Source organism: Amblyomma maculatum, chromosome 9 (genome assembly GCF_055883805.1).
Source record: "Amblyomma maculatum isolate TAMU_Amacu chromosome 9, ASM5588380v1, whole genome shotgun sequence".
Classification (NCBI taxonomy): Eukaryota; Metazoa; Arthropoda; class Arachnida; order Ixodida; family Ixodidae; genus Amblyomma; species Amblyomma maculatum.
In genome coordinates, this window is record NC_139352.1 from 35,329,069 (window position 1) to 35,356,261 (window position 27,193).

At 45.6% G+C, this 27,193-nt stretch overlaps 1 protein-coding gene across 1 annotated transcript; it reads right to left on the minus strand.

Annotated features, from left to right (window-relative positions):
* Positions 1–1,925: 1,925 nt before the first annotated feature.
* On the minus strand, positions 1,926–25,136 carry LOC146178828 (cathepsin L-like peptidase). The gene is made up of 7 exons (XM_084580045.1): positions 24,986–25,136; positions 23,918–24,060; positions 21,363–21,554; positions 15,033–15,227; positions 12,168–12,333; positions 5,054–5,159; positions 1,926–2,025 (listed from the first exon to the last, which is right to left on the minus strand). Exons 1-7 carry the CDS (start codon positions 25,134–25,136, stop codon positions 1,926–1,928), a joined length of 1,053 nt encoding a protein of 350 aa, XP_084436171.1.
* Between the last annotated feature and the right edge of the window lie 2,057 nt (positions 25,137–27,193).

The window sequence follows — 27,193 nt, forward strand, 5'->3', positions numbered from 1 at the left end:
TTTACACTTATTGTTGAGTTTAGCGTTTTTTAGTTGTAGATAGCCTATTTCTTTTTCGATGCTTTTTTTTCGACCACTTCTCATGGCATTCGCAGCATTTCAGATGCAGTTGGACTTTTTTGAAATTGATTGCATCAATGGATTTCCTTCTGTTCTCAGTTTTGTTTCCTTCCTGCCCGTCAGTTTGCTTATTGGCGTTTCATTATTCTATGCCCTTCTTACCTTTGAGTGCCACACATCCTAACCAGCCTCACGCGGGTCTAACATCTCTTCTGCATTACTTTATAATGCGTCGAAACTGGTCGTATGTCAACGTTTTCCGGTTAATTTATTTTAGCCGGTTTTAGTGCTTTATATTGGTTCATGGTTAGTTCGGGGCTAGTCATGTCATGCTTTGTTGTTTTAAACACGAGGTTGTGGCATGTCTAACATGTGATGCGTCTGTTTCATATTTTTTTTTGAGATCTTGCGCGGTGTATGAGGCTTCGATATATTTCACAGTACATATTATGAGTCGTGCACCAAAAAGAGACGTTTGTATTAGCTTTTATGTGTTTAATTGTGCTGTTTGTCAAGCATATGAATGATTTCATGGAACCTTGCGAATAAGTTAAAAATACGCAATCTGTGTACGAGTTTCTTGGCTTCGTCGTTGTTTTTTCGCGCGCAGTTCAGAAGATGTAGTCATGAGCAAAAGTGGTATACAACACCCAGTCGGTGACGGAGCTCGGGAAAACGGCATAAAATGCCATATAACGGTAGCGACAGGGACAGCGACCGTGACATGTGCATGTGGATAAAATGAGGCACCGCCACTATTGTCTAGATCCCAGATAGCTGTGGTTAGATGAAGTTGCAATGCAGTTTTCCCGACCTCCGCCACCGGCTGAGTGTTGCATACCACTTTTGCTCACGACTGTACACTTATTCCCGTATGCACGCCTCGATTTCAAGAAGCAGCGAGGTCCGCTCACATGTGAGACGCAAACTTCCGGCATCCGTATCGACTCCTCGTGCACATTGGAGCGTGGAACAGAACCGAATTCTTCTCGAGCCTAAGGTGGTTTTGACAAACGTGTATACCATTGACTACTATTTATTGATTTGTGGCGAACAAAGTCATAAGGCCCTCATCGCTTATAATTCTAAAGATATTGTTTATTTCTTTGGCTTCAAGCATTGCGTTGCTGGCAAAAGTTTTGTACTTGTTCTTGTTCATTCCTTTGCTAATTAACAAAAATTATCAAAAACAGCGGAATTCTTGTTAAGTTCACCACAGACTCCGTATTATAAAGACGAGAACGGTTTAGTATCTGGTTTCGCGGGATGACCAAAGAGGTAGGTTGGTCTTATTATTCTTCAACTAAAAATTAGCCAAGTCGCTGTGTTTCAAGAGAGGGTCTACGACCTTGGGGGCGGCGCCATATTTTAATGTGTTCAAACGCTCTTACCATAGTAACAACTCGTCGGTATCGTAGTCGTCAGCACCGTTGCAGATGCAGAGGTCTCGTTGACGGGGGCCGCCGGGACAGTGGATGAAGGCATGCTGTCTACAGTGGGGATGGTTGAATTAGGCATTCCCGATGTAAAAGGGACGATGTGGCTATGAAACCCTAGGGCGAGTTTGGTTTCACTGCAGCCTGCACCAAATTCAAAAGGCGGTTTCGTCTGTATAGATACTGCTCCATTTGAGATGTCCTTCATAGCCTAGGACAATGGTTCAACCTGCACGGTGTTCTTCAGTCCATTGAGGACAACAGTTTGCAGATAGAACTCTTGTTTTCAAGCACGCTTTTCACTTCGGGTTCGTTATCTTCTTCTAGCTCGTTCATCTAGCATGACTGCTAGGTTAAACAAAAGACGACAGCATTGTGTACAGGCATCTCTTTTGTCGTTTATTTCTTGGTCTCTTCAATAACGTGCCATTAAACGAGGGGGTACGATGGACTCGAAGCAATGCCGCACATATTCTTCTTGCCGCGTGCTATCATCCCGTAACCATTGATTCCCCAGTGGCGTCCATAGCTGTAAGTCAGAAATATATCTGATTAGGCGGCACTGAAACATTTTCACTCATTATCAGCCAAGAACGACGACAAACTACGTAAACGCGACAGCGCGAGCTTTCCTTTTTCAAGCAGAAATAATTAGGAAGGGCTCTCTGCGCAAGATGGCTAAGAGTAATTGGGTTCCTGCAGCTGAGATTGCACCTCGGTGACGCACACAAGAATTAGCGGATCCGAGTAAGCACAGCAGCCTCCCAGTACTCGCAGGTGGAAAGCAGCAGTGTGGGCATGCTCTGAGTATGTAGTTCAGCTGGGCCCTCTTTCAGTAAGAAAATTTATGTGCGCAAATAACCCGATTTGGTAGGAAATATTGTTAATTCTCGCTAGGTGACACTGTGTGCCTTGGTGAGAGATTTGTGTTCTAGGGGTATTGGTTGCTTCCTTGATTGAAGTGTAGAGGGATATCTAGGCTGGAAACCCTGAAATCCCTTGGCAACAGCACAAGATGTTGCCCCGTGGATCGCTTGAGGAGTCCGCGGGTGAAAGGGTGAGGAGCCTTTTTTCCAGGAAAGAAGAGACGTGCTAATGTGCAAATTACCTGTATATGACACTCAGTTTCAGGCAATCGGCAATTTTAATTAAACAGTAAATTTTACCTTTGCTTTAGTTCCTTATTGATGCTTTGTAGTCGCTACTATTATATAGGAGCAGATGTTAAGGTTAATGCGAGGGCGATCGCCACGTCCTCAGCTTCCTCGCTCTCTCTGGTAACGATCGATCCGACCGCGAGCTGTTCATGCTTGTAATTAACAGTCACAATCGTGAAGGGATTACGTTCCGCGTGCTTGGTTGCAACGACATTGACCCAGTCTCGTTCTGAGTGGCATTGCTTGTGCAAGGCTCCGGCTCTTTCCACTCACCTGTCTAAAATACATCAAAGGAGCATATTCTTTACGAGATGTGGAATTTTATGTGTGCCTTCGCAAGGTCATGGGTCGTGATGATAAACTTTTCAAAAGATTAACTGTAATTCCTTAGCGGAGCAATGTGAGATTTTATCACTAGACACGGCGTCTAACAATAAGACGGTAATTGAGGCTTGGATGCAGTTTTTATAGCGACTGTATAGCGTATTATAGTTTTGTGCGTTGCCACACGAAACCCCCATCGTACAGGGGAGCCAGCGCTGTACCACTACAGCCTAAACACGGGAACAGTTGTGCATTTCTGGAAGACTGAAGCCAAGTCAAGGTTGTCAGCTGCCTAGCCACAAGACCCGCTCAATATATTGATCTCTAGTTACTTCGTGCACGACCGCATAAATTACTGAACATTTTAACACGAGAGCGTTATGGTTCCCGATAGAAAATTCCGCGACGGAGTTGGGGTCGGCGAACTTAGCGAAAAATCCCTGGCATGTCGCTGGGAGGCCGCAGCTCGTAGCTTGCATGGCTAGGAACTGATGCTTCAATAAATTCTGCGAATTGACGGGATTACATATCCCAAATTTCGGAGGAGTTTCCAACGTGGGCGATACTATAAGGGTATATGACCACATAAATAATTCGCCGTTTTACAAAATCTGCGTTGTAATAAATCTCATTTAGCTGATTGTGATAAAAAAATGGGCCTATTTGCTACATCAAGCATATATCGACGAATAGTGTATGGCGAGGTTAATTTCAGTGGACTAAATCTATGTCTTAATTTTCATTTAATAATTATCTGCAAATAAAAATTAAACCTAACCTTACAGAATTAAGTCGTAGATCGCTAGATAGCTCATACCTACCTTAATTAGAGGCTTTAATTATGTACCGTTAATTAGTCGGCTTTGAATAAATGTCCAAATGTACGCTACAACGTCGTCATATATGATTGGAAAGATTTCGTCAAGTTTAATGCGAAATCATGTGTCACCATGCAGCTATCGCTCGATCTATGGTGTAAACTGGATTAAACCACGTGGTCGTTTTGAATGGAATTTGCTTCGCAAGGCATTCAAGTCGAAGGAGAACGGGCCGAGGCGTCTTAGGTTTTCGAGTTTCTACAGAACGCGAACACCGCTCGCCGCTCCTGCTCAGAGCCTTACGCGCGATGAGCCGAGCTATGGGACTGCTGATTTCAGAACGTGGACCTCGATTTTTGCTCCTGCTTTCTACTCAGAGAGCTTGTGTACCCTGTAAATAACTTCCTGTAGGTATTAGCATGTGTGTGGCTTTTACTGCGTAAGGACGAAGTTTCCACAATATGCCTATGATGATGACAGTGGTCTGATATTTTTGCTTATATCAAACAGCAGAAATTGCTGTGCTCCATCTCCCCAGTGTGCAACATATGAAGGCTGCAGGTGTCTCGTCCAATAAAAGCTGCAGGAGCACAGCACATCCCTACTGAAAAAATTGTGTCAGGCAATAGCCTCACATTTTCTCACACAATCTCACTCAATTCACATAAGAAATCACATACAAGTCGCATATAATTGCATATTCTTGTACATTATCATAAGTTATGTACGATATTTTATGATAATGACATGCACCGTATGAGAGTCTATGTGATTACATGAGATTTCATGAGGTTATTGCCCCGTAGAACGTTTGGTTTTTCAGTAGGAATAGCTTCATAAAACTTGAACAGTCGAAAGCTATATTTTAGAGAAGCATTGCAGTAAGTATAAAGATTGAAATATAGCTCTCTCTTTTCGGAGTGAGCGTTTTGTGCGTGCGTCTTCGAGTGCGTCAACGCTTCGGCACAGGGACCATGATGATGTGTAGACATGATTATAACATAATAACTTCCGGTAATGTTTAGCTAGCTATAGCTTAGTTAAAGTTTAGTTAGGGGAATACAAAAGCTTACATCGAATCATTACCTTTGTAGCATTCTATTTTGCACCCACTACCTTCTTAAATGTAAGTTCTGCTTCAAGAATGAAAAGAGGAGATGGGAAAACTTCTCACCAGCTTTTTACAGTCTGCCGCTTATACGTGCTCTTTTATCTTAAGAAGCTTAAATGGTAGTCACGTCGTTAAATGGCGCAATACCTGTTTTTTATGAGCCAGTACTTCTTTCCATGCTTGACTCCGTAGCCAACCACAAGAACGACATGAGTTAGATTAGTTCTCGTGCACCTTGGCTCATCGATGATACCTGTGCAATGATAGGAATATGAGACCTGTGTCCTCAACTAATGAGAACGGTCATTATAAACTAAATGAGGACTTCAAAAAAAGGTATGGTTCTTAATGCATTGCTTAAAACCTTGGTGTCTTCTCGGGAATGTTGCAGTAGAAATTCGCCTTCACTAAAAGGATTTGTATACATTTGTATACCTAACCTATGTGTAGAGGTAAATGCGCAGGCAGAAACCATCGTACCTGCCACTAATTTACCCGCTAGCTTATAGTTTGCTTCACTTATGTGTAATGTTGCTGGCGAATCATATAGCTGATCTAAAAGCTCTACTCTTGTAATTCTTGAAATGTTTAAGCATGGGTCGAAGACGACATATTGACACGCTGCATTCTTTATTTTCCCTCTGTGCTGATCGCGAGCGTGTGCCTCCTCGAGGCGAAGAAACCGACGTTCGTTTCCTCGAGGCGAAGAAACTGAAGTTCTGTCGAAGCAGGCCTGCTAGTTTCCTGCCGCACTGTGACTTCTGTTACTCCTGTGTCCCGCGGTGACTTTTGATCAGAGACTTCACACCGTGACATCTGGTGGAGGTGCTGGGTACGCAACCCATGCTCCGAACACCTCCAACCAGCCGAGACTCCAGCCCTCAAGGATCTCCTACCATCGAGATTACGCCTACCCATCAGAGTAGCCGACGGCTTCGAGGGCTTGATCCTGAATTCGCGCCTCTAAAACTTTCTCGTACTGCGAGGCCGCCACCATCTTCTCCAGCACCACCCTCGGAGACAACACAACCACCCGTAATGACGCAGGTAGACACCACTGCCCCCTCCTTCGTGTTGCAGCAGCCGCGGGAGATACCCATCTTCCAAGCCTTTCCCGGCGACGACCCGGAAGACTGGCTAGATAAAGTTGAGCGAGTAGGCCAGTACAATCGCTGGGGCGACGACCAGAAACTGCAGCATGTATTTTTTTCGCTCGACGGTTCAGCTCGTACATGGTTTGAAAATCATGAGACTACTATCACAACGTGGAGTTCCTTCAAGGACCAGTTCCTGCAAGCTTTCGCCACCGTTTTTCGGAAAGAACGCGCCGAGCTGCTCCTACAGACGAGAGTTCAGCTCCCTAACGAGAGCATCCTCGTTTACTTCGAGGACATGACGAGGCTATTCCGTCGCGCTGATCCAAACATGTCCGAAGAAAAAAAACTTCGCTATCTTATGAAGGGAATTAAGGAACAGATCTTGTTGGATTAGTGCGATGTCCCCCAAAAGGCCATCGGGGAATTTGTATCCGAGGCCACTACCATTGAGAGGGCTCTAGAGATGCGATCTAAGCACTACGAGCAGCCGTCCATCCCTATTGCTGCCACCATCGCGGACACTGGTAGCACTGACGTGCTCCGTGAGACCATACGGGCCATCGTACGCGAGGAGCTGCAAAAAACTATTTTCGACGGCAGCACCCCCTCAAGTATCCAACCTTTCTCAGATGGTTCGGGAAGAGGTCAACCAGGCACTCAACCCACCCGAGCCACTCCCGACAATGCCACCACAGCAGGCCATGACCTACGCCGCAGTCACTCTTCGTGCCTGTCCACCTCCCAGTCAGCACCAAGCAGCCCCTGCATACACTCGTCAAGCACCTCCCGCTCCAATTTCTCAGGTGCGTCCACGCAAAAGCGACGTCTGGCGCACTCGCGATAATCGCCCGCTGTGCTTCCACTGTGGCGAAGCTGGTCACCTGTTCCGCGATTGCTATTACCGACGAATGGGTCTGCCGGGATTTAGCGCCGACGCGCGAAAGCCGCAGCATGGTGAACGACCCCCTGCCATTGACGCGTACTTTGGCTGAATCATCCGGAACGCCCTATGACTACTCGCGGTCGCCTTCACCGCGCCAATACTCCTCGCAGACACGTGGTAATGCCAGCCTGACGCGGGTCCGCTCCCCTAGCCCCCATCGGGAAAACTAGACGCGGCAACCTTTGGAGGGAAGGTTGCTCATCGACGAAATTCTCAAGCTCCTCCACCGCTGCAACCGGATGGCCACTCCGTTTCACGACGACACGACGCGCCCCATAATGATCCGCTGCCTCGGCGCTCCAGTTCTCCGACGACACGAAATCAGCTAGTACCACACCGCAGCCGTGACCGGACCCCGCGACGTTCCGGCAACACCACAGCCGTAACCGCCGACCTGAACATTTCAGTGGACGGAACCGACGTGACAGCGCTTGTGGATACCGGCGCCGATTATTCTGTGATGAGTGGGCCTTTCGCCGCCACTTTGAAAAAGGTGACTACACCCTGGACAGGCCCACAAATTCGTACCGCCGGAGGCCACTTGATAACGCCGACCGGTACCTGCACTTCTAGGGTAACTGTGCAAGAAGAAACGTACTTAGCAACCTTCGTCGTACTTGTCCAGTGTTCCCGCGACGTCATCCTTGGCATGGATTTCTTAGCAGAGAATGGAGCCGTTATCGACCTGCAGACTAAGTCAGTGACCTTATCGACTGAGAACGTAATACACAGTGCTTCAGAGCGACCGACAGCACTGCACATCCTTGATGATCACGTCACTATTCCGCCCCGTTCCAGCGTGATGACGTCTGTGGCTGCGAATACACTGTGAAACTTTGAAGGTGTCGTGGAGAGTAAACAGATCTTACTTTTCGAACGCAGTCTTGCTGTAGCCAGAGGAGTCGTTCGCCTCGAAGACGGCAAAGCAGATGTCCCACTCACAAATTTTGGCGGTGAGCACCAGCATTTAAGCACTGGGACTGTAGTGGCCAATATTTGCGGTATCACGCATGTTCGAAAAACCTCTGGACTTGCGACGCTGTCATTGACCGAAATGGAGAGGCCTACCACCGATTTACACTTCGACATTAACCCTGCGCTATCTCAACTGCAGCATCGCCAAGTGAACCAGCTCCTCCAGCGCTATCGGGCGACCTTCTCCAACTCTTCACGTGTTGGCAGAACCGATCTCGCCAAGCATCGCATTGTTACGGATGATACCGTGCCACCTCTCAGACAGTCACCTTACCGAGTGTCTCCGACTGAACGCGCCGCTATCACCCGCCAAGTGAAAGAGATGCTTCGCGATGATGTCATCCAGCCCTCGCGGAGTCCATGGGCTGTACCTGTCGTTCTTGTGAAGAAAAAGGATGGTACGCTGAGGTTTTGTGTTGATTACCACCGGCTAAACAAAGTTACAAAGAAAGACGTCTATCCCCTGCCACGCATCGACGATGCTTTGGATCGTCTCTGCTCCGCGAAATATTTCTCTTCAATGGACTTGAAATCCGGATACTGGCAAATAGAGGTAGATGAGAGGGACCGCGAGAAAACGGCGTTTATTACTCCGGATGGGCTCTACGAGTTCAAGGATATGCCCTTTGGTCTCTGCTCTGCTCCGGCTACTTTCCAACGGCTTATGGACACCGTACTTGCAGATCTCAAGTGGCAGACATGTCTCGTTTACCTTGACGACGTTGTGGTCTTCGCTCCAACGCTCGAGGAGCACCTTCGGCGCCTTGAAACTGTTTTGCAAGCCATAACATCCTCTGGCCTTAAGTTAAAGAACGAGAAATATCATTTTGCTTATACGGAGCTCAAGTTCTTGGGGCACGTCGTAAGCCACGCTGGTGTCCTGCCGGATCCAGAGAAAACGACAGCTATTGCCAACTTCCCTCCGCCCAAAGACCAGAAAGCTGTTCGACGATTTCTTGGCTTATGTGCCTACTACCGGCGCTACGTCAAAGATTTCGCTCGACTCGCCGAGCCCCTAACACGTCTGACAAAGACAGACACGCCTTTCACTTGGGACGCACCACAGGAACAAGCATTCAAAGAGCTTCAACGCCGCCTACAAACACCTCCCATATTGGCTCACTTCGACGAAAACGCCGACACGGAGCTTCACACCGATGCAAGCAACATAGGCCTGGGCGCCGTTCTAGTTCAAATCCAGGGCGGCCAAGAACGTGTAATCGCTTACGCCAGTCGCTGTCTATCTAAAGCGGAATCGAACTATTCCGCAACAGAGAAAGAATGTCTAGCCATTGTGTGTGCGACGTCGAAGTTCCGGCCATACCTTTACGGGAAACCATTCAAGTTAGTAACTGACCACCATGCCCTATGCTGGCTTGCAACCCTAAAGGACCCTTCAACCCGTCTTGTAAGATGGAGTCTACGATTACAGGAATTCGACATAACTGTCACGTACAAATCTGGCCGTCAGCATTCGGACGCAGACTGCCTCTCACGGGCCCCTGTAGATCCCCCCGCAGATGAAATTCCTGATGAGGCCATAGTGCCAAATGCCATCAGCACAGAGTGCCTCGCGAAAGACAATCTGCAGATCCCGAACTTCGTCACATCATGGACTATCTAGACGGTGCATGTACAACCGCTCCGAAAGCTTTCAAGCGGGCTCTGTCATCGTTATGTGTGCGCAATGGTGTCCTCATGAAGAAAAACTTTTCCGCCAGCCAAACGCCGTACCTCATTGTTGTACCTATGTGTCTACGTGATGAAATCTTACAAGCTTGCCACGATGAACCAACCTCTGGACATTTGGGAGTCAATCGCACGCTTGCAAGGCTCAAGGAAAAGTGCTACTGGCCTCGACTTCACTCAGACGTTTCACACTATGTGAAAACGTGTCGCAACTGTCAGCGTCGTAAGGTGCCGCCGACTAAGCCCACCGGGCTCTTGAAGCCAATAGACCCACCGTCGAGGCCTTTCCAGCAGATTGGCATGGACATGCTGGGACCATTTCCCCTTTCACACTCCGGTAACCGGTGGGTCATTATTGCCACGGATTACCTTACACGATACGCGGAAACCTCCGCTCTACCCAACGGTACTGCCTTAGAGGTTGCAAAGTTTTTCATCAATTGCGTTGTCCTGCGCCATGGCGCACCGGAGATTTTGATTACTGACAGAGGAGCCGCATTTACAGCCGAATTTCTGCAGCAGATTTTAATTCACAGTCATACTGAACACAGGAAGGCAACACCTTACCATCCTCAAACGAACGGCTTGACCGAACGCTTGAACAAAACACTCGCTGACATGCTCTCAATGTACGTCGACGTAGAGCACAAAACGTGGGATGAAGTGCTCCCGTACGTTACCTTTGCATACAATACAGCGGTCCAGGAAACAATGAACATGACACCTTTCCGTCTGGTCCATGGCCGCGAAGTGACCACAATGCTTGATGCCATGTTACCACATCTAGACGACGGCAACCAACAACCAGATGTTCACACCTTTCTGCACCTCGCCGAAGAGGCCCGTCAGCTGGCCAGGCTGCGAATTAAGAATCAGCAACGCCGCGATGCCCAACGATACAACCTCCGACACCGTGACGCCCGGTACACAGCTGGAGATCGTGTCTATGTTTGGTTTCCTGTACGTCGACGAGGCCTCAGCGAGAAACTGCTGTGTCGTTACTTTGGTCCGTACAAAGTGGTAAGCCAAGTTGGGGACCTAAACTATGAGGTTGTTCCTGATGGATTTAAAAAGTCCCGACGCTGCACGCTCCCGGACGTGGTCCACGTGGTCCGCCTGAAACCGTATTACGACCGATAGTGTTGACTCTTTCTGTGCGTGAGCAACTGCCCTTCGTGCAATGGTTTTTTTTTTATCTCTACCCACACTCCCAGCATCGGGACGATGCTTCTTGTACCCGGGGGGGGGGGGCAATGACACGCTGCATTCTTTATTTTCCCTCTGTGCTGATCGCGAGCGTGTGCCTCCTCGAGGCGAAGAAACCGACGTTCGTCTCCTCGAGGCGAAGAAACTGAAGTTCTTCTGTCGAAGCAGGCCTGCTAGTTTCCTGCCGCACTGTGACTTCTGTTACTCCTGTGTCCCGCGGTGACTTCTGATCAGAGACTTCACACCGTGACAATATGATACCGATCGGGTCAGCGCTGAAAGGACATTTTAAAAGCGCGCGTGGTGCTATGCCTTCTTCCTGCCTAATAAGAGTTCAACGTTTCGGGCGCCCTCTTTATTACCGCGCCGCCACTCTAAAGGGTGGCAATTCATTATGGAGGTTTAGCCTACCATGATCCGCGATCCGCTACCGTGATCCGCCACCGCACGTTCCAATGCGCATTCCCAGATCCATTGACACCGATAGATGGCGCCACAACCGCATCAGTGGTAGACGACGGCTGTTGTGATGCGCGTATTTCTTCTTCTTTTTCGTCTCCCTCGTTATGATGGCACATACCCATAGTGGGGGATTGGCCAGAATTCGTTGTAGGTGACATAATATAATTGATAATGTCTATTTGATTGTATGATAGATAACCTAATAATCTTGCCTATTCTTTATATTTCTTCTCTTTTACTTTCTGTCCGTACGAGGCAGTGGAGGTGGCCCAGCTACAGAGCCAGTAGCAGGCCCGTGCATTTTCTTTTCCTTCTTCCTACAGTATCAACAACAGCAACAACTGGAAAAGCTGTACATTGGGGCGCGTATTTCGTATTTCTCCAGCACAGATTGTACAGTATTCTAGGAATCTTTTGGAAGTGTGCGCAGTAGGAGAGCGGGGAAGGGGGGGGGGGGGAGGTGCACCGGTAAAGTCGATATTAGCCAATATTAAAATAGAGTTATCCTATCGCTTAGGGTGCTATGGGAATAGCGGAAAGCCAGTGCGCAGCACATGCATCCCGACCAAGCCATAACCTAGGCACCTTTTTCGCAGCACTCAGGGATTATGCACTGACGCCTCGCTGTCCAATATTCTCCTAACCGGTAGGGTTAGCGTATTTTAAAAATCGCTAGTTTCGTAGAATTGACACTAAGAAAGAGCAAACAAGAAATCAGGAAAATTGTCTAAGCGATGGCTGGTGTACGTGTATAATTCCTAGCAAAAAAACTTGGACAGACATCCGACAACAGTTATGCAAAGTGTGGTAAAATATAGAAATTAAATGCATTACTGCATCAGTACAGACACAAACATCAATGTTAAAGCGGTTCTGATGGTTTGCCTACCGTATCTGTAAAACCTCAGGGCGTAGAAGCTGGGATCAATAAATGCGGATATGGGCCCAACAGTTGCAACGGCAATTTTCAGCTGGTTCTCCGAGCCCCTCTTGAGCTTCACGTAGCCTGTCACATTGGCGCCCACTTCGGCGTTCTCGAATTTGCATTCTTGCCTCTGAAAACACAGAAAGTGAGGTTAATCAAGTTTTTACTCAATATTGTATATAGTTCTTTTTGTCCAAATGGCGCCACAGTGCCATGAATTGCAATAACTTGGCATCATTCCAAAGTGCTCCAAAACGTTATGACGTAACGGTTTTTGTGCGCCTTCAGGGCAATTTCATACTTTCGCGCTCCCTATTTAACGACCATCTACTCGTCAATTTAGAGGCTAGTTTGCTATGCGAATTGGAACTGATTACGTTTACAGCTTCATTAGTGCGCCGGTTATATTAGGTGTAGGTTTCCACCGGAAGGTGACGCCTATATTGCGCCTACTCTTTTCAACGTTTAACACTTTTCCAAACTCTGTGACAACCTCTCGAATTCGAAATGTCAAGCAAACGAATTCCGAATGATACCAAACAGCGCTTTGGCACATCTAATTTCGTTTAAAGTCTGGTAATATCTACCTAAATATATATATGATAGTGGGTAGAGCTCGTTCCGCTGAATGAGTGTCGTACCCGTGACCTGGAACTTTGTGAACAATGGTCACACATGTGAAAAAAAAAAAAAACATGTACACTGCCGCGTTAACTATTAGGCGACTAAAAGCGTCCACAGAATGTTTCGCCTTCACAGCGCTCATTGCCCCAAAATGCTAAGCACTGACCACCCTTCTTCAGAGGGCGCTAAGCAGAATATCAAGATGTGCGTGTACCGCCATCAAGAACAAACTCTATTCGTTCTCTCGAACGTGCAAGCAATTTCTTGTTTTTGATCAAGCGAAGTATACTGAGTTGCTCGATGACAGCTAAATATTTGACAATATGTATTTTAATGAACGGAGTCGGTGAAATTTGTCTACAATGCTGGAGCGGTGCCTGCGGTGCAAATAAAGCCTAACCTTAAAGCAGCTACGTTGTTAAGGGCAGTGGTCTTGCGTCTTTGTGTTGTCGCTACGTTGTGGTTTACGAATCATCAGTGGTAATCAGTACTTGCTTTATAATTTCGCGAGGACAGGACAGAGCTACAACTTACAACTGAATGGAATCGAACGACCAAAAACACGTCCCATCATTAAGCAACAATACGCCTGCGCATACCTAGAAAAATTGATAACACTCTTCATTGGCAAACTAAAACACGAAAACACCAACAGTTATCGCTCATGGTATGAGGCACAATCTCAAGTACGTATTTTTAATAATACGTACATGAGATTGCACTTCATATCATGAGCGATAATTGTTGCTTTTTTCAGTGTTTTTTTTTTTTTGTGTTTTAGATTGCCCATGAACAGTATTATCAATTTTTCTAGGTATGCGCAGGTGTATTGTTGCTTAATGATGGGACGTTTTTTTCGCAGTTCGATTCCATTCAGTTGTAAGTTGTAGCTTTGCCCTGTTCTCGTCTTTCTAGTCCTGTCTTAACGATACGTTTTTCGCTGAACTATGTCTGACCAACTGGCCCCACAGTATACTCTGCTAGAATTGAAAGCTGATGCGCCGATTCTTCATGAATGAAATCTTTGCTAGAATTGAAAGCTGATGCGCCGATTCTTCATGAATGAAATCTTTTATCTGCTGCAGCAGAGAGGAGCTGTCGGGGGCAGGCGTCAGTCGGGCAAGCGATTCCACTTTGGTGCTGACGAGTCAGCGCCCTTTGCTTGCGCAATTACTCGAAGCTCTGGCAGAGCGTGACGACTTCGTCAACGGTACGCAAGTCACGAGCTATCAATATGCTATAAGCGTCGTCGTGTAGGCCTTTTAATATGTGCTTGATCATTTCAACTTTCGACATTTTGGGGTTCACCCGCTTGCAAAGCCGACGATATCTTCTATGTAGCCTGTAAAACTTTCGCCCATCTGCTGCGACCGTTCACGCAAGCGCTGTTCAGCACGGAGTTTTCTGACTTCCGGACGGCCAAAGACTTCTGAGAACATCATTTTGAAGGAGGCACAAGTTCAGATATCCCCCTCCTGGTTCCGGTAGCACAGGTTAGCCACGCCAGTGAGATAAAATATGACTTTGTTAAGGTTTGTTTCAAAGGCTCAGCGTAACATGCCACACATATGCTAATTATCTGACTTTCTGAACCGAGACGGGATATAACTTTTGTAGAATGGGTTCAGCAAACCTTGTACTGATCATGTCCGAGCCCAAATCGCGGCGGTTTTCTATACGGCGGATTCTAAGTCCTCCTCATGCTGCAAAAGAAATTTCATTTAAAATCGGTGGTCGCTGGTAGGCGGGGATTTCTCCATCGTGGTCATTAACTAATATTCGCTGAAGTTGAGGCACGTAGTTTGGGCGTAACCGCTGTCACTGACTGCTGTATCATCATTCCAGCTCACTTATTTTACACCAGCAGCATAAGAATTATTTTCTGCCACTAAATGGAGTATATTCTTCATACTGGTATGTTCGTTTTCGGGCATATGTGTACACGGCATATACAGCTCATAGTCTATTTCATTTTCGACTGAATAAAACATTAGTAGAAAAAAAAGAAGTTTTTACATATCATATTGCTTTTTGATATGGCTAAATAATAAAGCTCTGCTCAAAATCTCCACCTGCTTATCAGAAAACTACCATTAACTTTATTAGTATTCCCAGCTCGGCAGCTCGCAATACTAACACAAGTGATGCCAAAGGCTCTAGAACCTTCCAGATTACTGTTTCCTTATATTTGAAAGGCACACTTACTCTTGCTACATAGGGGTAGCTCTCCTCTGTGGCGATACCTCCGTTGTCCCTTATGTAAATGAAGCTTGACCGGGGGCTACCACTGCGGCACTTGGAATCTTTGATCTCCTTTTCCACGCAGTCGATCAGATTTTGTTCGCTCAGGGACACGAGCTTACCAGTCTTCCTGAAATGCTGGCCTTCAAGAGATCCCGTCTGTAGATGATATAAATAAAAAACTAGTAGAGCTAAGCTTATTGTCATAGTACGTCAATTAGCTTGAGCTGATGAGAACCCCACACCCTGTTCTGCCGTAATAGCGATGTCAAAACATTTACTCGATGCTGGCACTCACTGGCCGCACGCACTGAGCATTGGCGCGATTTCATGACCAGCTTTTGGCTGCACTGCGAGATACCACCTTTACAATGAAAGGATGAATATGTTGTCTTTTTGCCGCCGTGGAAATGCTATAAGAGAGACTAGGTTCTTTTACATACATAAAACGGGGAACCTTCGAGTGGCGACACATATATGCACTAGCCAAATCGGAGGCGAAGCCACGTATTTCTTTTGATGATCTGCTTTTCTATGGCAGTACGCATACCTGCCTGAGTAACATCATGCGGAGTCATCTGCCAGTGCTGCCTACCACATTTTCGTTACTGCTGCTGTCATATCTATATGGATCATCTTTGCTTACCAAGGCCCAAGGAATGATAAAGGCTATAAATGGGCATTCGATTTATATCGCATCTGCATCCTTGTTCATCCATCGTTTGCATTTGGTTAGTACGAGTGGTGTTTCGAACTCTTTATCTAAGCTTTGTTACCTGATGTTTTATTCTCTGGAACACTTACCTAAGCATTCTCTAAAATTATTACTGCTTTTTTTCTTTTCTTTCTTCCCATCGCGTTCCCAATAAACACAAAACAATCTCAGGAGACTCTCCAATTATCCAAACGCCCTGGATTCAGAGCATACCTACTGGGAATATGGTTTGGTTTTGAGTTTTAACGTGGCTAAGCGATATGGCTATGAGAGATGCCGTTGTGGATGGCTTTGGATATTTTGATCAATTGGGGTTTTTTAACATGCAATTACATCGCACAGCACACGGGAACCTAGCTATTCTTTGCCGTCGAAAAGCGGCCGCCGAGGCCGGGATTTGATCCCGCATCCCTGGGCGCAGTTGTCGAACACCCCACTCACTGCGCCACACAATCGGGTACTGAGGATATACTTGATAATCATAAACTGATCATAAAAATTGATCATAAAATATCTTCACAAGACCTATTATTCTGGATAGCGACTGCTTCTACTTTCATGTTTTGAGTAACTTTCAATGCGTACTTTAAGCACTCAACGAGCATATATATATATATATATATATATAATGTTAAATATTGAGCAGCACTGCTCTTAAGCAAAACATGCCTGTTCTGATAACTTTTGAGATTTAGGCAGCAAGCAGCAAATCGAGGTTACCAGCTGTTTTTTTTTTCTCTCGCGTCCCGATTTTGTGCGCTTAAGCATTGCACAAGTTTCGGAGTTCCTAAAAATTGTGCAGAAATGAATGTAAACAGCAGTGTTATTACTAAGATGGCAGAGACATAACTGGCGATGCGCGTTTTACTGTTGCTGTAGGCAAACATACCGCTATAGCTCTCTCCTAATGGTGACTTCGTCACTGCTGTCTCAACACATTACAGAGCGGCTCAGTAATGGTCGTAGCGTTGCTGGCATGTCTCATCATGTTTTCCGCAATTCGAAAGAGACATCAGCGTATCGTCGAACACCGAGGCCAATTCATTTAGAAAAACGTCTTATATACCTTATTTCTGGAATCAAGAGTTATTTCCTTAAGACCAATTCAATCCGGAAAGAATTTCGGTGTAATTTACATGTTTGCTTTCATGTGTGACATCTATTCATTAACTTCACACTCTCTTTTTTTTATGTAGCAGACTGTTAATTGGACTGCCTCAAAATGAAAGCACAAAATGTATAGCCAGAAAAGTTGCAAAAGCCAAAGACGGTAGTGCTTAAATACCTTGAGCATTATCTTTCTTGCACTCAAATACAGAAGGTTAAACTTTTGCAGCTTTTTTAAAATATTTTTTTTCTCTATTTCCCGATTCTTGAGGATCGGGGAGCAAAGGCGAGGAGCTTCGTTTCTGCAGGTTCGTTTACGTTTCGTTAAGAAATGGCAGGCATTTTGTTGGAAATTATTGCACGTTTCTTGCATGCACATCTTTTGCCTCATTAAAGAGTAAGTGCAACCAGACGCCTCGCCTAAGGTACATCAGCACTGCATTAACAAGGCCCAGGACTGCGAAGCAGGTATCAGTATAATGGTCACATCCATTCACTCGGCACATTGGACAAGTCTTTCTTGAATATACACTCCTCTGCATGCCAGTAGCATAATAAATGCATAGTACAGTTGGTAATTTCGTATAATGAAGGGGTGCCTCAGGCTTCGCTCAGCTGCCGCAGCCTTTTTTTTTTAATAACTCCGAAATATAATGATAGTCTTGTAGTATTTCTCTGTGAACGAGTGGGAAGCTACTGCTTTGCTTTCTTCTTTTTCGTCTGTTGATTTGGGTTAGTTTTGGGATCAATATAATAGTGCACTAGAAGTTATTTTTTAATAAACTATAAGGTAAAATCAGGATGAGAAGTGTCAGCGCACAGAAAAAGGAGTCTATAAAAACAGGCTGCTTATATCGTGATGAGGTGGTGTCAAGGAGAGAAGTTTCAGGGCACGGAAAATAGAATCTAGGTAGACAGGCTGCCTATCTGGTGATGATCACATTAACTCACTCCCCTGTCAGCTTTTCAACTGTACTAAAACGGTCTCAGGTCACTTACTAATACGTTTATATTTCCCTCCAAAGGCACCCTACTGAAAAACCAAAAGTTCTACGTGGCAATAACCTCATAAAATATCATCTAATCGCATAGAATCTCATACGGTGCACATCATTATCATAAAAAAATATTACATAATTTATGATAATGTACAAGAAACTGAGACCTTATGCAATTATATGCGACTTGTATGTTATTTCTTACATGAATTGAGTGAAATTGTGTGAAAAAATCTGAGGTTATTGCCTCATAAGATGTTTTCAGTAGGGCACCCACTGTTACAGGATAATATGTGGTGCTTTGCAGGTGGGCACATTTCTAGAAGAATTAAAACAGCGACAGCTAAGGATGTACCTTTTGCCATAGTGATTAATTGTGCCATGCACAACTCCACATCCTGCTTGCAATTCGAGTATAGCACGCTTGCAAACCTTGAATGTTGCATAAAAGATCCTGGAGCTTGTTGCTGAGGCAATTCTGAGTAAGGGCTTTGGATCAACAAATGAAATGGTATTTGAACTCGTTTAAGATTGTCGTAGGACTACCTTAGAATGAAGAAATGGATTCCATATAGACTGGCTTAGGATTGTCTAAGGGCTATCTGAAGATGTCTGAACGGACATCCTGAGGACTTCTGAGTAAGTGCTTTGGACGCACAAATGGTTTGCCGTATGGGCATTTCCGGACTACCTAGGATGTCCTAACATCCCGACTAAGGCATACTGCGGGAATTCTGTGGAAAGTTGCGCATTTATTAGGTTTTGATCACTTTCTTTGAAGTTTATAAATTTACACATCTGTCGTTTTCATGTTACCGTATTTCTTTTCCTTTAGGTGCTAAAATAGTTTTCCTCATCTCAGATGTTCCTCTTTAAGTGTATTTATGTAGTTTTCGCCTAATCGATTTGCACAGACCTTTCTAGTTCTCTGTATGCGAAACAATATTTTCCAAACTGTCAACGTTGCTACTCGTGCCAGTTTGGGTGGCTTTGCGCCTACACTCTTTACAGATCGCATTTTTAAGTTGTGTATTTGGTTCAGTTGCGCATTTGATATCAGACGTTTATTACAGGCTTTCTGGGACCTCATTTGTAGTTCCGTAGTGTGTTTAGGATTGTTACTTTTAAGTGTAGTTTCTTTCTGGCCCTCAAATTATGCAATATACTTTTCTGCTTAGCCTCAATAGTAAGCTTCATGTTTTATTTTTGTTTTTGATTTCTTTTGGGGGAATACTGGGCTAATTGACTGCATAAATCATAGCATCTTGTTTCAGAAGCTTGAATGTTGTAGAATAGGAGGAAACGAATTATATTATTTGAAACTTATTACGTATTTAGAAAGCAGTATGTCCAAATATATGAATGTAAGTGCTCCACGAATAGTATCCTGCGCTGTACCCCAAGGGAGTATCCTTGCTATTTAATCTATACGTTACTAATATAATAAGTGCGAATCAGGGGGTCGGGACGCGAACAAAAAGCAGAGGCGTGATATAATTTGAGGGCTCCAGGGTTCCAGGCAAATAGAAGGTATCAGGTAAGTAGCCTGCATTCAGTACTTATGCAGCTCCACAAGATGTCACGCTTTGGGGCCAACATCGAAGGTTACAAGGGGAGTGACTTTGATTGTATTGAAATGAAATCTTTATTGCCTGAAATGCGCGCAAGAAAATAAAGCACCTCGACCTCGGCGATAGCACCAAGCCTGCTCGTAGGTCGGCAAACTGCAAATATTTGTTGCACTAGTCAGCACTCTATTTAAAGCCAAACAAGAAACACTAGATAAAGTCTCCTAAGTTGACCTGAATATCCTGGAAATGTGAGGGGCTGAAATTATTCTATATACAGCTCGGTGCATGTTGCACGGCAACGAAAATGATACCGTCCTGACAAGCGGCTCTGATAGGGCACATACCTGTAGAACCAACTGCTCGCATTATCTCATTCTACGCTCTACAAGCAGTACGATAAGGTTGTATGCCTGTGCCTGTAGATAGCAAGAAATGTACTTTGAATAGGGCGTGCCATTATCGTTCACTAAACTCCCGCTGCGGGAAGAAATGAGGAGAGAGCAAGAGGATAAGAAAGGTTCGTTCTTCAGTTAAACACGGACGACAATAAGGAGCTTTACTACGTGTAACCGTATGTAACAAGCTTGCATGACACCCTATGGTGCTATATAAAAAATAGCCGGCTTGGTTCATGCTTCGAAAAATCCTGTTGCGAGCGCGCACTGACGACTGCAGTGCTACGCTGTGCAGGCTTTTCTGTATCTCCGCCTAAATCAGTCTTCATTGTGCATTTAGCAACATCTCCCGCCTTTTTCTGTACGAAAGCTATCAATACAACAGTTGCACCAAAAACAACGCGCGTTGTGTCGGCGTTTTTTTCACCATACTAATGACCACACTCTCCAGGCTAAGCCATTTTGTTCAACAGCTCAATGTTGCCCGTCTACCGCCGCTGATTTTACTGCTTTCAGAGTTCCAGTGACTTCAGCAGCAGTAGCTCTGCCACTCGGTGCTTTTGCAGCCAATGGCGAAGAATAGGAAAGGTGAATACGCTCTAAGTTCCACATTAGACAAATAACGAAAAAATAGTATTTTGCACGTAATAAGGTAATTCCGCATAGAAGTGGCACACCGCGAGCATCTCCACTAACGTTTCTGTTAACAGCACTTTACTGTGATCATTTTGTCAATAAATGATTTTATTGTTTACACAAAGATAGCTAAATACAAAAAAATATGCTTTCCTTGATGACAAATACGTTTTAAAAACCTACAAGCTTCCATGGTTAAAATGCAAATATATTTACTGCGGTGATGGATCAGGTTTAAATAGATTGCTAGAACAACGGCGAGTATAAGGCACTTAATATAATCTCAGAGTGATTGATCAGTAAACCTTTATTTCACATATATACTATAAGCTACACGAAAAGTTTTTACTCTGCAGGCACGGCCGCTTATGTAGAACTGCGAGTTCTATTATCACGGAGATTCCAACCTCTTGAAGTGGACCTTATTTTCATAAAGCTGGAGGCAGCGTAACTGCTTTTCTTCGCCGTCCTGGACGTATGCTCGAAGGTTACTTCTTTTGTTTCGACCTTCGAGGTCGAGAACTCGTTTCGGAAGTGCCACGCGTATATTCTCTTTAATAATAATAATAATTGATTCACAGGAAGGGTAAGACGCAGTATCTGTCAGACTTGCTTCTGTGGACACCTGAACCACGCCTTAAGGGAAGGGAAGCAGGTGGGAGTGAAAGTGGATAGAGAGAAAGGGGTGCCTCTGGACATAATTCAGGGACGTTTGGCCACGTGGCGATGGCTACAGGCTCGCGAGCACTAGTGTATTTCTGAGAATAGTGTCCTGTACCAGCAGACTGCTGCTATCATTTTATCGAGAAGCACAAAAATATCTGCGTCGAAAAACGCTATTCATAGTGGTCGAGCCCACTAGATCTACTTACCGCACTGAATGCCCAGCAGGCACCGCATGAGCCCTGATTCTTCACTGGTGTCACGTAACCTTTCCTACGCCAATCCAAGGTCCTGGGGAGTTTTCGCTCGATAATGTTGGCTGGTTCCAGAAACTCCGTAGCTCCTTCGTCGATATCGGTAGCATTACCACAGCCGTACTGTTCTATATACTCATCCTGATTCTTTCGCAATAAACGGAAAAAGAAAGCGATGCAGGTGATTTGGCAAGGTTTTCCAAAAGCGAAATATGTCTTCGGTTATAACTGTAGAGCTGGCAGCATGGTTTCGGAGCAACTGAAGGTGAGACAGTTGTGGTAAAATTGTAAATTAGTTTAAGGGACAGGTGTAGTATCGTCACACGTCTTGGCAGACGCTGAACACCACCATAAAGAAATATAGGAAGGTATGATTAGATGATAATAAATATTTATTAATTGCTTCACCGGGAAACAACGGAACAGTATCTGTCACACTTGCTCTGTGTGACTATTCCTGTCCCTACGGAGCTGGGACGGGAGGTCAACGCCGCTTGCGGCGTGGTCTAGCCAGCCACTAAATTTTTATCTGGTTGGTTTGTTGTACCAGACCTTGCTTGTCTTCGCAGCGGTCGCTGGACATCAGCAGCCAGCGGAGCCCTGGACTGAGGGCAACCGACCATTGTAAAAGAGTGGACGAAGTCGACGGAGAAGACTCTTGTGGATACAACAAGCAGACATCTCTGAAGACGTCCAAAAACCGCCAAATAATATAGGACTAAATAAAGTTTTTCCTCCTCCTCCTCCTCTGGTTGGTTTGTGGGGTTTAGCGCCCCAAAGCTACTCAGGCTATGGGAGACGCCGTGGTGGAGGGCTCCGGAAATTTCGACCGCCTGGGGTTCTTTAACGTTCACTGACATCGCACGGCACACAGGCGCCTTGCTTTCCACCTCCACCGAAAAGCGGCTGCCGAGGCCGGGATACATCTGCTGTAGGCCGTCATTGCACCCGCCACTGCTCCGGCGGTAGACGACGGCTGTTGTGGCGCGCGTCTTTCTCTCCTCTTCTTTTTCTTTATTTTCTCTTTTGTCCGCACGAGGAAGCGAAGATGGCTCAGCTACAGAGCCAGTAGCAGGCCCGTGCATTTTAGTTTCCTTCTTCCTTCAGCCACAACACTTGCTCTGTGTACACCTGACACGAGCGGGAAAGAATGGGAGAAAGGCGGGAGTGAAGTTGGAAAGAAAGTATGCCGTAGTGGAGGGCTACGTAGCATTAGTTTCGTTCAACTGGGGATCTTGAGCGTGAGCTGACATTGCACAATACACGGACGCCTCTCCGATAAAATAAAGGCAACAATAATAAGGAAAGGGGAAAGGTGCCAATGAAGTCGGAAGAGAGATAGGAGTGCCATTGGGAGGACTTCAGAATAAGTTCGACCACCTTGGGATCTTTAGCGTGCACTGACTTCGCACAGCAAAAACAGATACCACTTAATTTCCCCTGCATCGAAACACAGCCGCCGGCGGTCGGGATCGAATTCGGGTACACCGGCACAGTTGGCCAATGAGTTGCACCCAACAGGACACTGCGCGTCTTTCTAACACATGTGCAAAATGATTGATTACATCCTTATGCCGTTCAGTCAAAGCCATTGGCGGGCCACGTCTGTAGTGAGAGGCATCCTTTAAGGGAGATTTGCATAACCTGTTTTCTATCTGTAATTGGCTTTACATGCGTAATGTGTAATACAAGTCATGTATAATGGACACAGTGGTTACGACGCTGGAGTATAAAGCCACGGCCGCGTTTAATGGAGACGAAACGGGGCGCACGTGTACTGCGTGATGGCAGACCCCGTGAAAGAGCTCCATACTGTCGAAACATCCGGGAACCGTTACTACCGTGCCCCTCCGGCCAAAGTCGTTTTTGGCTTTAAACCCGTCATTAACCAGACCAACTAAACAATAATATAATACACAATAGACGTAATTATTTTGCTACAGTTGTGACAACGCTTCCCTTTGAAGCAACAACCTATCGCCGGTTCCAGATAGGCGGCAGCCTTGCCGCTCTCCCATTTTATGGTGCAATAAATATTCAGCAGAACATATTACACTGACCATTGCCACGCACAGCCCGGGAGGCACATCGGCGAAACTCTGTAACTGTATCCGGTTGGAGGGAGGGGTTCTGTTCTCATTGGTGCTGCCACTGCTGAAGCTGCCGATACTATCTTCTACCTCTGGTTTCGCTGCTAAACTCGAACACGCTTGGATCTTATGGCGACACTTTCTGCGTGGTATTTTGTTCCACATGTTACTGCCACATTATATATGCTACAGCAGATGACTTTTTGGGTTGGGCAGGATTAGTGATTGAAACAGACAAAAATTCTCTTCTTTGCACATTACTAGTAGTCTCCCGCCTGGAAAATGAGCCCAGCTCACAGCCATGATAACAAGTTTCATTAAAATTACCTTATAACATAAAATCCGCCGAAGTTTGTCTTTAAATTACTATGGACTGTAAGGAAAAACCAATTACTTGGTACACTTTCGAGTAGTACTTACCATGTCTCCAAAGTGGTTCATAGCGAGGCGGTAGGATACGAGGCCTCGATGAAATTTTTCGTTATGCTTTGCAATCTGCCGTCTGTTTTCCGCGAATATTTGGAATCGAAAATCGTCTTCGGCGCCCTCTAAGTAGTTCTTTCCTGTTAAAAGAAGAAACTACGTGTTAGGACGACTATCTCTACCCCAATAGATTATGCTCCTAATGCCATGGCAGCTCTTGAAGGAGCTCCAGCAACATCCTTCGAACATGGTCGCCGAAACCTAATGACGTTTGGAATAAAATAAAGCATTTGTGAGTGCTTTGTTAGCATAATATTTTTTTCTCAATCAATCAATCAATTCATTTCCAGTTTTCTTTACAAAGAAACTCAGGACAGGAAAAAAAAAGCAGTCATTACGAGCGCTTGACAAGCCTCGCCACCCCTACAAAGAGGCAGTTTTGTAGCGACTGAAAGGGCGAGATTTATGTACACTTGTTTTAACACATAGAAAATATAGAAGATAATACACCACTCAAAATTATCTGGGTACATCTGATATGTCGAAATGAAAAGACAAGAAAAGGAGAAAGCAAGAAAAAACAGAGTGGTCCGATTATATTACAATTCGATACATATTTCCACAAGTACAGTTAATCAAATTAATCAAGGAATGTGTTCCGAATAGCAGTGGAAGAATACTCTGCAACTGTAGTTTTTCAATCGCTGCTACGTTTCGCCTATTGTAGATAACTTGGAAGTAGTGACCAGAACATCTTTGTTATTTCTGGTTAACAATAGGTATTGGCAAGCATCCGTAGGACATTCATTGCCCTTCTTCTCTTCCATCTACTTCAAATTCCGTACTTACAACATCCCCAGGGTGCGCAACAACGCCTCATTGACACTACATTAATAGAAGAAGACATGCCAAAGAAAGGGTAAGGAGGTCTTGGTGTTCCTTCTCTTTTCTGCTGTCTTGTGCACTGGCATTGGAAGCCGAGAAACCTTAACTGATACTCGTTTGAGGAAAGGGGTTTGTTGAGAAAAGTTGTCACCGAGCTGAGGAACACCCTGAATAACTCACCGTGTTTGATTTTAAAGACCTGCCACTCAGCCTTGAGTTCTTGTTGGTCTTTTGCGATGAAGGCCGCGGCGGACGCTGCCCACACAAGGAGGCAGCCCAGCATGAAGGCAGAGATGAGGATCAGTGTAGAGCGGAGTCTGGGTGAGTTCATATTTCCTTAGCACCCGGCTTGGAGTAAAATTTATACAGACTGAATACGAGGATTGTGAATTTCTTTTTCCGGCTCACTATTCGTGACAGAGATGGGTTCTATTTGGGCACGCAGCTGCTACTTTGTATGGGATTACGTCGTCTTTCAGACTGCGAAGAACTGCTGAGCTATAAATCTTTATGATCATGACAGGATTCACCAGTTCGGGCCTGTTTTCCGCCTCTCGTTATATCGTGTTTTCGGAGTTTCTGTTCCTCGTTCCGTGCAGCCGCACAGTTTTTATAAACACATTTGTTTTACCATCACTCCTGCACCTGATAGAGCGCCTGTGTGCTCTAGGTCAGTAAAGGTAAAGAAAGGCTTATTTTCTCAGCACCGATAAGAAAAGCTGATCACTTGTATTTCAGGCTACCCAGCTCGTACGCGCGAAACAAACTTCCTCCTTTTGAAAGGACCTTTAGCAAAATACGAGGCCATTTACGGCCATGGACTATCTGCGCATGTGAACAATAAATTGGAGGCCATATCTTCATCAGCATCAGATTTGAACCGTATTTCAACCGCGAGTGGAACATTACCATAGTCTGTGTCCGGAACCTTAATGGCGCTGCAATTTCAATAGCGATGTTTACGCCGCGAAGTGGCGATATTCAATTTAAATAGGCAGCATGGCCGCGTTTGTGCAGACGACCGTGGCATGAATCGCTAGGCCATGAAAATCTGTGGACAGAAGCTGAAGAAGGAAGACATATTCAGAATCGTTAAAGCCGTTACGGGCTGAGCGCAGAGTAGGGGCGTAACAGTGCACACTATTCCGTGAGCGGCTTCGTCCCTGTATCCGCCGCTGTGCCTGAGTGTCCACGGCTTGTGAATGCTAAGCTACACTTTCCACGCACTTGCAATTTTGCTGTGACCGCACTCCGAGGAGGCACAGAGCCGTTGCCTATCAACTGCTGCAGTTGGCGGACGTCGAACGCTCGCAGCGCGATCTGGAATGACATCACACAGCTGGGCCGGTATCCTCATGAGAAAAAAAACGTCTCCACCGGGAATAGAGCCTCCATCCCTTGTATCTCCAACGAAGCGCTTTAACGACTGCACAACACCTGAGATTGTGAGTATTGCATTTAATTCTCCTCTAGTGTGAGGAAGATAGTAGTGATGATGATAAACTTGTCAGCGGAGCATTATGGGCGAGTGTGTACTCAGCATTGGACAGGATTGGATTGGGCTAGAATCGACTGAACTGTATTGCTTTGAACTTGTTTGGATTGAATTGGACAGTATTGGATTATATTTGACTGGAATGAACTTTACTTGATTGGACTGGATTGGATTCCACTGGATTTAATGGGATTATATTGAATTGGAGAGAGTAGGCAGGTACAAATGCATTCGCTGCGTATATTTTGGCTTAGCTGAGCTGCCATGGTATATTTGTTTTCCGTTTGCGATGTGTCACGGGCGAACGGATCCGTAGCAGGCCTTCAGCTAGCTCGGCGCCCACAGTAGTTCGCGTAAATCCGTCATTCACTGCTCGTTGTTGGCTATTCGGTCTCAGCATGTTTTGCAATGATGGAATCTTACGTCCGAACAGAATTATCCATTCGATGGTGTGCGCGCACAGCACAGCATCAGCAGTCATGGTTAGGCCGCCATTCCGCCGAGCACTTGCTACCCGGCAACGTAATGTGAGTAGCGATGCAAGTCATCAGGGCATTTTTGTAGCGCCTCCAAGCCACGCCAAGGCTGTGAAGCACGCTGTAGCAGAGGGCTGCAAATTAATTTTGAGCACTTGGGTACCTTTAACGTGTACAGAAATCTTGACACACGGGAGTTTGTTTTTTACTTTCATAACATCTTGGCCGCTGCTTCTGAGATCGAGCCCGCATCTTTTGGATCAGCCGCACAAGGTCTTTGGTCATCCTTAAACACCTAAGGAACCGGAAAGTTTCTCAAAAGTGTGCCCGTAATCGAGCCTATTAGCGCGATATGGTGTCGTCCGTGCAGCGCGAGTGCGGAGGTTGCCTTAACCTTACCGATGAGATCGTCCACGC